General features: G+C 39.8%; 1 protein-coding gene across 8 annotated transcripts in view; it reads left to right on the top strand.

Annotated features, from left to right (window-relative positions):
• Window positions 1-12359, top strand: part of esrrgb (estrogen-related receptor gamma b) — a 164709-nt gene that overhangs the window by 61377 nt on the left and 90973 nt on the right. For 4 of the 8 annotated variants that reach the window (XM_034699149.1, XM_034699148.1, XM_034699153.1 and 1 more), the window contains 2 exons: window positions 6189-6291; window positions 6389-6528. In XM_034699149.1, coding sequence (XP_034555040.1) covers window positions 6434-6528 — 95 coding nt within the window. In that variant the 5' untranslated portion in view covers window positions 6189-6291; window positions 6389-6433. Of the gene's footprint in view, window positions 1-5856; window positions 6090-6188; window positions 6292-6388; window positions 6529-12359 lie in introns of those variants that run through there. The other 4 variants (XM_034699154.1, XM_034699155.1, XM_034699151.1 and 1 more) reach the window with 3 other exon arrangements.

Below are 12359 nucleotides of genomic sequence, written 5' to 3'. Positions count from 1 at the left end.
TTTGTGTATGTTTTTGAAACTTTCTTGTGAAGTTGCAGTCTTGTTGATGTTTCTCTGGTTGTCTCAATGCAACATAATGGTCCGGGTCGTGCGTCCTCTAGTGGTGGGTTTTGGAACTCGCAGTGACCGACCTCATTTGAGGACATTTTTCTTTTCCTCCTTTAATTTCTTCTAATAACTTTTTACTATTGTACACAATTATGGTGTTGGGATGTTTGCACTCTCCTGGATCATGAAAGTGCACATTTGAACCATTTTCATGTGCGACTAAGGCCAGCTTGTTGACCAATCCAACATTCACATCAGCATCTATGATTATACAGTCTGGGTGAATATACACATCATTGCTAATTCATCTATTTTCTTAAGCTTTCCTAAGACAACAGCAATTGTAAGAATGATGCTTTCCTCATAGTAGAGACCATGCAAACTAACTTATTTATAGATCTAAAACACAAAACTCCCAAAAGATCCATCACCATTTGGTCTTCCATGTTTGCTCTTCTTAAAAAGAAGGAAAAAGATCCATATCCAGTTGTCAGAAGCTGCTCTTAAATCACAGAAACCCTTTCAGACCTGAAAGTCTGGTGACATGATTACATTACAGCTCAAAAGACCCTAACTATCTCCTCTGTCAGTGCAGATTTTCCCATGCCCTCTACAACCCACCATGTAACACTAAAACCCATTTCTCTGCACTGATGTCTGAACGTTTATTTGCAGGCCTTTGAGTTATTTTATCTTTTTGAATTTTCCCCTTACTCCATGGTCTGTTTTATCTCTATTCATAGAGCATATCCACATTCTCAGACCTATTTTAGGTCAAAGCTCACTCAACCACTGGAGGCCCCGTAACCAAACATGGGGTCTGGTATTTCACTATGTTTCCTTTGCCCACCAGTTTGCATAGCAAGAATGATTTCATAGAATGTCCAAACTTGGTAAATATTTGGCTTTGGATCATATCTCCAGGTGCCTGTGTGAGCGAAGTAGCATGCTGTAGTTGGAGATTTAATATGAGGTATTTATATTTACTATTTTTATGAAAACAGGGTAATTTCTACTAAAACTAACCATGTTTTTTATAAGTGTGAATACATATTTCTGACATACGTGCACCACCTGATGTTTGGTAATGTACACTGAGATTTATTTCACTATATCTGTGCATAATGGACTGATTTGAACCTTTATAGGTTTCACTAGAAAGTTTTTCTTTTGCTGTTTTGTTTTCAGTTGGATTTAAATGAGCTTAAACCAACATTTTATTACCACACCATAAAGATATCAGCTTCTCTAAAGCTCCATTGTTTTGCAGGCAAACAGTAAAAGCTGTTCACAATGAAGCTCCTCTCTATCTATTGTCTTGAGTACTTTACAGTACCAGTGTTTCTTTACTGTTTATTGTTTAGAACTTAGTTTCCCGTAACATCACTTTTTCTCTGGCTGAAATATCTTCATTCATAATTTTGGCTCAGTGCTGTGTGAGCCATCCAAACCCTAAATGGGAGCTTGAGCGGGGAATGAGATGTCTACAGAGCCATTGTGAAACTATTTTGGGACAAGCACCCAGGTCCCTGGTATCCCTCAACCACTTTCCCACAGTCCTCCGTGCATACGTAGTGGTTGCATTGCTCTGAGGCTTATCTCAGCATTCAGGAAAAATTTAGGAGTTAAAGAATAATGTGACACATCGTTAAGATATTTCTGATTCTGTTTTCTTTCTTTTTTGTCACATCGTCTTTTAGGATATCTTTTTGAAATGTGTTTCTTCTATTTTAATCTCTTTACTTATAAACTCTCATAAATCTCCTTTTCAAGCCCAACACAGACTCAGCTGTTCATCGTAAGTCTGGTTGTGCTCGAGGTTTCTTCCTCACCACTGTGACTTGCTAATTACTGCAAAAGCTTTTCTCATGGTGGATTAAGATTCAGATAAAGTATAAAGTAAGTGTAAAGTAAGTGTTGTGAATACATCAATAAAGATTGATTGATTGATTTGTAGCAGTTAAAACTTAATTGCAAACCCAACATTTGGTTGCTCTCTGACATACAATGCTCTCTGTCCTACAGCTATGTGTTAGTGTTGCTCCTAAGGTAGTTACTTTAATGTTGGCAGTTCTCCATTAAGCCAGCAGGTGATGCTGCTCAACAAACAATGTTTGCGTCTGTGTCTGAAAACTGACACCAGGGCAGAGTAACTCAATACTTTCATCATTTTGTAGAGGATTATTGTATAAAAATATTAAGTAGTTATTTTATTCTATGCACATGACAAATATAATGCAATGCAACACAAAAGCTAATCTGTATTGAAACAGTTGGTTTTAAGGTACACTGTTAGTGTTAAGAGAGGTTTTAATGTAACTTTGTTAATATTGAGGTTTCAGCATTCAGTAGAGCTCATATGTGCTGATAGGTGTACCTACTACAGTGGGCAGCTAATGTTCTTTGAATGCTCAAGGTAAGTTTCCTGTGTTGAAGAGTCCATAAAATATCTCTAAAATGTTTGTAGGTGAACACATTTTTTGAAAAAATAAATGATGAATGAGTCATTTAATTTTCAAATAAACTCACAGTGGATGAATCTGAATTCAATGACCCACTTTAGAGTAAAAACTTAGTTAGATAAGGGCTTCTACTTTCCATGAACATCATCATCATCACAGTTGAACAACAGTTATCTTCTATTTCTTCTTCTGTGGTTGTATCAGAAATGTAAAACAGCTGTGTTGAGCTTGTATTTCCGTTTGTGTTATCAGGTTTTTGGAGAGATGCGGTAATGGGATTTCGGGTCATAATCAGGAGGCAATACACACTCTATCACATGGAATTTGTCTTGTGCACAAGAAATTATGTCATCCCTCACACACACACACACACACTCCCTCACACACTGCACTATTCCAAACTGTCTGGGGATTCCGAGACATGATCCCAGACATCAGCATCAAAGTTCACTTTTACTCCATGCGTCCTCCAGTGATGACCTCACCGCTGGGTCAGGTTTTAGTGAGTCACTCTCCGGCAATCTCTCCGTCTCGCACAACACACGGAAAAGGAATGCAGCTTCAGACCGGAGGATGAAAACAAAAACACATGCTGGTAGCCGCACTTGGAGGAAAATGTCCTCTTTTTTTCCTGTGTAATGTAGGTTACATTCCTGCTGACTGGACTCGTCAGAACTACAAATGTTGTGCTTAAAATCCTCAAGCGCAGCAATAATCGGGCGACTTTAGTAGGTATAAAACGCAGAGGAGCATTTTTGAAAGATTTTATCATGGTTTTGTGAAGTTGAGGAGCACAGACACATATGCTCACAGAGTCAGAGTGCTTAAGACTGTCTAGACGGAGTCGGACGAACCCCAAATACTAAGCAGCGTCCTGCCAGATTTCCCTACTACAGCCACTAGAATCTGCTCCGTCTGGGGGTAACAAGTCTGTGAGTCATACTCTGGGAGGGAGCGGGATACAAATGCCATCAGGAGACCCCTAAAACCCACACTAGCGGAGACAATGATGTGTATATGTGACAGCCACACAACACAAATGACTCATTCCATTGGTCCACCATCTGTGTTAGTCATCAGCTGTGTTAGTACATGTATGTAGGAAAGGAACACAACACCGGCTAGACGATGACTGAAGGTGAGATCACATGCAGTCGGTAAAAGACTTTCTGTCACTCTCTTCTTGTTGTGACTGCGGTGTGTGTCTTTCTTTTTATGCAGTTGAAGGTTTTATTTTACATGGTTGGAGCTTTAAATGGCTCAAATTATGATTAACCTTTATGGAATTTGAATACTTGAACTGTGTGTTCAGGCTTTTTCATGCTAGCATTGATAAAAATTAACTAAGTCTTGCTCCTCCAAGAGATGTCTGGTTCCTTGTTGCAGCCTTAGCTTTACAGAGAAGACTCAGGCTGCATGACTGTTTTGCTCCCCTGCCTCTGATTAGCTGGCTGCACCTGCAGTTTGCAGATTAATCTGTAGACTAGTCTCAGTTGAGGCTATCTTGTTCTGGCTCTTCTGGACACTCAACTTAAGTCTGAACACAGTTTGAGTTTCTGAAAATCTTCTGCTGCATGATGAAAAAACATGTTTTTCAGATGACACATGGACATGCTTTCCCATTACGTACCAATCTCTGATTAGAAAAAAAGTATGCAATGCATGTAAGTTTGGAAAGAATTGGTTATACATTCTTAAGACAAGTTGAGTTCACAGACAGAAAAAAAAAATCACTCCTTATTTCAACTTGCTTGGGGTGTTGCTGCTGTTGCCTTTCTTGGTCTCCTGCAACCACATGCAGATTACAACAAGATTAGCTAACAATAGCATGCTTCTGCTCACTAATGCACAGTATTGCAACCAGGAAACGTAAATATGAGGGGTACAATGATGCCACATGATATTAATTAAATCAGTTAATGAAGTAAATTATAATTCACTGGCACATACACCAGAAATAAATTAGATAATGTCCTTCAAGTTGTATTGTAAACATAATATAAATAAATAGTATGCTGCTACCGGATATCAACATAGAGCTGAACATGCATTAAAATTCCACAGTTATAGCATTACCAGGCTGTGTGCTTGTTTGCCTAGCTCGACATGAATTAAGCAATTCTGATTGAAATACAGTGTAAAACTCAATGAAGTCCTTTTCAGCCCTGACATCTAGTGGCGTACTCAGGCTGTTTGAGGTGCAGGGGCAAAAAGAAACAAAAAAAGGGGGCCTACTCTTAAGCCCCTGATACTCACAGTTTAGGGTTAATTTAAATATATTGAGGCAGAGGTAACAAGAGAGGGGTCTTGGGGACCTTCACACGAAAAAATTTGAGCATCTAAGACTTAATTCCTTGCATCATTGTGAATATTTTTGTGACCAGTTGTGGTGGGAATTTAATTATGTTAAAGGAAAATACTAAACTACTGATGTATTTCTTTTTTTGTAATTCTCTTTTTATTGAGATATCTTGTCATTATAACACGTTTCAATACAGCGTAAAAACATGACATCTCCTTTATTTTTTAATAAAAAAAAAATTATGAAGTAAAAAAACTGATTGTAGGATGCCGTTAACACATCTAGTGAGAATTTACTTTTATGAAAAAAATATATGCAAATATCTCAATTCTAAAATCACTTTTTGTTTTTCAGTTATATAAGTCAACTGGCCCTTTTTTAAAATTGCACTTTAGGGAACAGCCATATAAGCCAAGAGACAGGACCAGAAGAAAAGTACTTTTGTATTTCTACATTACTGATTATATTACATAATTAAATTAGCACTATTAACTATTAACTACAAGAGCATTTTCTCACTAAGGTGGCAACTAGAGCCAGTGGCAGAGCCACACAGTTTTGACTTGGGTGGCCAAACTGGAGCACTGACTGTTTAAAGGTTGGCCAGGTGTGGAAAACATTAGGGGCTTACCCCAAACCTAGGAGGGTTACTTCCAATAATCACATCTACTTTAACTTCTTTTTGTAAAATAATTGAAAAATGTTACATTTTTGTAGATTTCTAACGTTAGATTTAAAAATGTTACTCCACAGAGTGTCAACATTTAAATCTGCTGAACTGAACTCTTTAAGGACTCAAAATGAAGATGATTGTCCAAAGTCAAAACATCAACAAAAACAATATTCACACACAGAAACTACTGTCTCTGCAGCTTGCTGACATGCAATAGTTGATTTGAATATAAGTAGTGCCTCTGACATGGCAAGTAGCCAATCATGTTTAAGAATTTCAGGGTGGCCACAGGGCTGGGCAATCAGTTTTCAGAGGTGGCCATGGCCACCCCCTGGCTCAGCCACTGACTAGAGCACACTTTTTACCTTAAGTTTACTAGACGGGTATATCCAGAGGGCACTTTTTCACATTAAGTTCATCTTTTATCTGTGAAGTTTAATTTAAGGGTCTCCCGAGGACACATTCTCACGTAATTTACTGAAAAACTCATGTCGAAGGCATTTTTTTTAACATTTAATTCACTGGAGGGGCATCGGAGGGGAACTGTTGTGCATTCAATCCGATGGAGAGGAACCCAGAGGGCACTTTTTTAACCATGTATTAAGTGAGAATGCCGCTGTTGAAATCTATAAGGTAACTTTGTCAGTGACGCAAATAAGTCGCACTTCTGTTGCATTGAACCTACCTCCTTTGTGTTCTGCAGCTGTGCTAATTAACTAATTGCATGACCACCTGTGCGGTTCAAGCTGAGTTGCGCGCTTAGCCACGAGAGGGCACTTCGAACACAGCCACAAGTCTTCCCAAAGGTCAGTAGATGTTACTGATGGATGAATGTTAGAAACACTTAATCTCAGTTTACATATATCTTGTTTTCAACACCGAGTTTTACTTTCTGACCACCAGGGAGCCGGAGACCTTCAAACCATCTGAGAGACGGACTACATCGCGATGGTGTCTGTGTTAGCAAACGATGGCTTGAAGAAGGGATGGAGGGATGCACAAAACTTGATAAAACCTTGTTCCTGCGGGACCCATGAATGTAAGTCCAGTTTCAACTTGTGTTTTTCTTGTGCTTTTAGTTTCCACTCATGTAAATTGATATTAGTGAGCTTATAAAAGCTAAAAAGCTGTGCAGAAACGCAAGTTAAATCCCACGAGACTGCTTAAAGTTGTTCATAGAACATTATTTTACTTTTGCCTTGAATCTTAAAGCTGCAGTTGGTAGGAATGGTGTAAAAAAATTTACTTTTTTCTGCTGGGTTTGTAGAAAAGGTCATAATACCAATCGGTACTCATCGGTAAGTAAAGTAATTTGAGATTATGGAGAAATCTCTGTGTTTTGCCTCTATATCAAGCAATGTTATTATGCCCCTCGTTCCCGTTATCACGGACCAATCAGAGCTACTCCCCAACAGTGTTGCCAACTCCTCAGTGAGAAAAGTAGCTATTGGCTGTCATAAAAGTCGCTAGAAGTTGCTAAATGATGTCATCACTTAATTTGCATGATTTAAATTAGAATGGACGCTTCAGGAGAGATGTGTAATGTTGAGAAAGAGACAGAAAGAGAGTAAAAAACACCCTTATTATGTTTATAATTACACTTAGGAGCCGACAACAAATGAAAGTAAAACATGAAATTTTTCAACCATAACATTTTAAAGATGTTTATTGTATGCAATCTTCATTAACAATTGAAATGGACCAAAAATCCATGAATTTCCCCGTTGTGGGACAAATAAAGGAGTATCTTATCTTATCTTATCTTAAAAAGAGACAGTAGGCAGGATCAGCCAGCAGTGTCTTCCTACATGCGTGATACATTTGCAGTCTGAATGCTGAGGGATGAACGCTGCCTGCTCTGAATGCAGCTAGGAGGGACTCAAAGCAGCATCCACTGCTTGATGGTTAGATTAAGAACGATACTTGCTCTCAAAAAGTCACTAGATTTGCCGCTTGTCGCTTTATGCTGAAAAAGAGTGGCTAGAGGGGTCTGAAAACTTGCTAAATATAGCGATAAAGTCACTAAGTTGGCAACACTGCTCCCTAATCCTCTGTCCTAATTGGCCGAGTGGCGCCCCCACTACGTCGCCCTGATTAGCTGAGAAGCCACTACTTCCTCATAGAAGGCGCACAATGATCTTTGGTGGGCGGGGTTACGACATCAGAGAGGGGAGGGGTAGTGTTGACATTTTAAATCTCTCTCAGAACTGATGTTTATATCACGACTACCAACAGCAGCTTTAACAAACAAATTCTATGATTCATCCTGACAAAATACCCGCTGTCATTTGTTCTACTGGATTTTTTTGGCCTTTGGCAGGCCTCTGTGACAGCTTGCTCCCATAAGACGGCATATTGTGGTGACGTGATGTCACGGAGGTGAAGACTGCTCACTTTGCATCTGGGTCTAAAGGGATGCTGATGCGCTGAGTCAGGCCCCTTTGTGAGGTAGAGGACAAGGTGTCTGGGGCGTCACATGAATATGAAAAAGTGAAGGCCACGATGGTTGATTCACACTCACGACAAACACTGTCAAAGCTAAGGCTAAACACACTTAGCGTCCTTTGATTAGCCCTCAGTGTGAGGGAGACGGCGGCCGCCTCTGTCTGTGATGTTTGTTGTGATTACTGATGGCAGCGTTTCTTCAAATGATTGATGGAGAGAGGCTGTCAGCGATTCACGCTATGATTCAGCTCACTTTAATCATGTTACCAAACCAAGAGGGATTCTTTTTCACTGACTTCACTGTCTTTTTGTTTTCTGTTGTTTCTGTGCTATTTGAGTTTAATCATACACCATACGTTACTTTATTCCCTGTTGGTTAGCTGAATTCAAGATGCACAAAGAGTAAGATAGAAACATGAGTTATTCTCTGGCTCATCTTTGTTGTTTTTTTTGCATGGAATTTTAGAGAAAACCACATCAGGCCTTTTTCCACTTCGCTCCAACTTTAACCCTCCACACCCCCACCTCTGTTTTCCCGTAAGTGCTTCAACTTGGATAATGAGGAAATTGGTTTTTGGAATCGCTGCTGTGTTGGCACACGTGGCAGAGAAAGTGTCAAAACAACACAAAACACAAAAAAGGAGCTTTACTGGAAAGCGTCCAATTAAAAACAGACACAGAGAGTAGATACGGAGGCCAGAGGTTAATGTTTGCTTTCTGATTTAGAGGAGTACAATGATAATGTGCAACTCCCCTCTCAATCTGTGACACAGACATGATGTAGGTCTGTGCTTACACATATATTTGTATGGTGCATGTAAGAATTCACACACAAACACACACACACACACTCAGCACCGGCCAGGTTAGTGCTGGCCTCTTCATGCAGAGTCTAGACAGGAAGCGGGTCCATGCCAGATTAGGGATTTTCTCCCCTCACACCCTCAGACTAGTACACACGCACACACACATATGCACACACTGCTGACAGTCATCTTCTTTCACTGTGTCTGTCGTATTATGTGTTTGGATGTGTGTCAGATGGAGGGAAACTGAGAAAGAAGGAGGCACAAACAGAGACTTGGTGACAGATCCCTGTATGTGTGTAGATCTGTGTTTGTGCTTGTCTGTCTTTGTTTGAACAACCCTCACACAAAATACAAAACAACACAAGCCACAAAGAAACACATTCGTGTCAAAGGCTTGTATTTTTTCTGACTATTACTCATTTTTCCTCGACTTTCCGCTCCGTTGAAGTGATGAGTCTGAGGCGCTGTGTGAAAAGTTCAACTCGTCCTTCCCGGGTACACAAGCGTAGCACGTCCTGTAGCGCTTAGCTAAATTAAACCGAGCCCCTACTGTTCTCATCTGCTCACCTGTAGCCCCTGCCAGGCCCGGCCATGACCTTTGAACCCACACAGATGGGTCTGCATAATAAGACACGGGCACACACGGCTGAGCGCCATCTTGGACATGTTTGATGGGTAGCTCTATAGGACAAGGAAAGTCTGAATACGGTGTGTATGGGAATGCTAATTTGTTGACCTTTCTGAGCGGGTGAGGGCGTGTGTAAATGTGTATGGGAATGCGTTTTTGGATATTTCTCTGTGCGGGTTTGACTGAGCCTTTAAGAGTAAATACTAATAGCAGTGTGTGGTTGTTGTACACGGTCTTTGTCTGTGTGTGTTGTTGGCCTGAAGCCAGTGACCTCTGTGCCCTGTGTATGGCAGGCTGTGCTGTACTTCTCACTCTATCTGTATGAATATGCATGGCCTCCTGGCTACTCAGACATGGCAGTAAAGATAATGATTATTTGGAGCTTTCTTAATATATTTTGAAAACAGCTGAAATGTAAAAGATAAACATCTCACCTGCAGTGTGTGTTTATTTCATTATCAAGGGAAGAAAACTCTCTTCCTATAAAAAAAAGTTCAGTTCGGGGTGAGTTTTAGTTTTTCCTGGTTACCTTTTTAAGACCCTGTACTCAGTTCGACTCTATGTTGAACTCCCGTTTTTAAGAGAAGCTGCTTTTTTTATCCCATTGACTTGAAATGAGCAAATTTACATGGACATAAGAAGGCAGCTATACGTTTCTGATGCTGAGAAAGTAAAAAAAATAAACAGAAAAAAGTACATTTCCCCAAAACCTTACCCCCTCAATGTGAAGACCCCTGCTGTGAATAATAAATAAAATATATCATATCTTAAAATCTGCCCAACTTTCACTTTAGGATATGACATCTATTGTTGACTTACAGAAATCCAAATACTTTTTCCATAACTTTAGGTTTAAAGTTCATTTTTCTATGGTTGTCACCTCTGTTCGAGTTCTCCTTTTGGACACAGCCTGAATATATGAGCATATTTACACCTTGTCTCAGAGAATATATGACATATGTGCACTGGCCACTGCTGCGTTAACCATATATTTTATCCCCTTCTTGGTTCTGTCTGTGAAACGGTCTTCTTCATTTCCCACATGAGTGGTTTTCTTATCATCCGTGCCCCCTCTCGCCTGCCCCCGGGCCGAGTTAAAGTCGATAAAACACCCAAATATTCTGTTAAACATGGGCGGCCTCTGCCACGCGACTGCTCCCTGCAATGCCTACTGGGTAATTATGGTAATAACTCAGCCGTCAGAGGCGAGGCCAGAGGCCTCCGGGATGACGAGGTCAGATCAGAGAGAGTGGTGGCTGTGGAAGCAGGGCGGCAGGGTCAAGGTGAAGTGGGGCAGGGTGGGGCTCTGGCGTTGCTGTCCCATAAACCCTTGCTGTCACATCAGAGGCCGCTGGATGTATGTGGACGTTCCCTCTGATCCCTCCTCAACAACTGAGATGCTCATGAGCGATGATAAGTGTTTGAGTGGCTTAGGTATTAGTTCGGCCTTGATCGACAGAAGCGCAGTTAGTTAGAGAAATGTCTGAATGAGCCTTTATTTTGGTGGTGGAAACTAGAGATCACTTCTTGTTTTGAGACATTTTACTGCAGTGAAAAATATTGATGTGGTTTTTATAAAAGAACTTTGTCAGAAAATCTTGTTTTTCTTTGTCAGAAAATTGAGATGAGCACCGGACGGAATGTTCTGGCTGAATCTGACCCGTTATGGATCAAATGGTCCCAGAGATGCAGGTGCAATCTTTCACTTTTAGCAACTGAAATCGACTTATTTGATTGCTGTGTATTGTGTGACTGCTTGCACACTCTATACTTACACTATATTTGCATTAAAGCTACAGTGAGGAACTTTCTTTTGTCTCCAAACTGCTCACACTAGTATCTAATATCTCTTTGCTGACATGTACTAAACTGTTCTCTGACCAAGAAATCCTCCTGCTCTTATAAATCATCTCACTCATTGTGAATACTTGTGGTGGGAAATAAAAACAGGGTAGTTTGTGGCAGCCTGCTAAGGGCTTCATCTGACACCCTCGAGGGGTAAGTAGCAACAGACCTTAAACATTTCTGCATAAATATAATCAATCGTAGTCATTTTCACTAGTTGGCTCTATGATTTTGTTAACCCTCTTATTTTCGTTTCTTAGGGACAGCAATAATGTTTCTGGGTCAATATGACCCGGGGTATATTTAATGATCCAAAAGTGTCAGAACCCCAAAAAAATCCCAATAAACATTTTTTAATCTCATTATTAACTCCATTACTAATCAATTAAATCAATATTTAGTGCAATGGTGTTTTTTAATTTTCATGGTTCAATGAGGATAATTCACTCGTTTTTTTATGAAAATTCATCTTAAAACTTTTTTTAATTTACATTGGAAAGCCCTAAATATAATTACAATAGTTTTAGATGACTTAGATTTTTGTTTATTTAAAAAAAAAAAATTATGAAGTGATGTTGATAAATTATTTTATGTTGATTGCGTTAATTAAGCCAAGCAGAAGAAGTTTCATACCGAAAAAATACTTTCAACATTTTTCTTAAGATTTTTTAACTTTAAAATGGGTCAAATTGACCCGCAACATAACAGGAGGGTTAAACTAATTATTAATATTCTTATTATTGTACGACTGACATGTTTGTCAGATGCTGTGTCTAAGTTGTAATGCAACCACCTTCCACCAGCTACTGCCATAATGCTATAATGCTCTACTACCTGGAAGTAAACAAGCACAGGTGACAGATGGCATCTCATAGCACGGTGCGGTTTGTCTGTTCTGATCTAGTAAAAAAGATCTGGTGGTTTGTAGTCTGTGTCTGGTTAAACTGGCATAAAACCACTCGTTTGGATGAATGTGTGACCAGCGCAGGCATGCAGACTTTAAGTAAGTGATTATATATTGTTAGAAGGTGGTTATGGGAAATAGAACCCCAACAGGGTGAGACATGATGTGTGGTCAGTTTGCCTCTGGTGTTGCTCATGTTAGGGAAAGTTAATAACCGTTGTCAGGGGGTTTTGACCAATCAGA

This window comes from Notolabrus celidotus, chromosome 13 (genome assembly GCF_009762535.1).
Source record: "Notolabrus celidotus isolate fNotCel1 chromosome 13, fNotCel1.pri, whole genome shotgun sequence".
Classification (NCBI taxonomy): Eukaryota; Metazoa; Chordata; class Actinopteri; order Labriformes; family Labridae; genus Notolabrus; species Notolabrus celidotus.
This window is presented reverse-complemented; position numbering and strand designations above follow the sequence as displayed.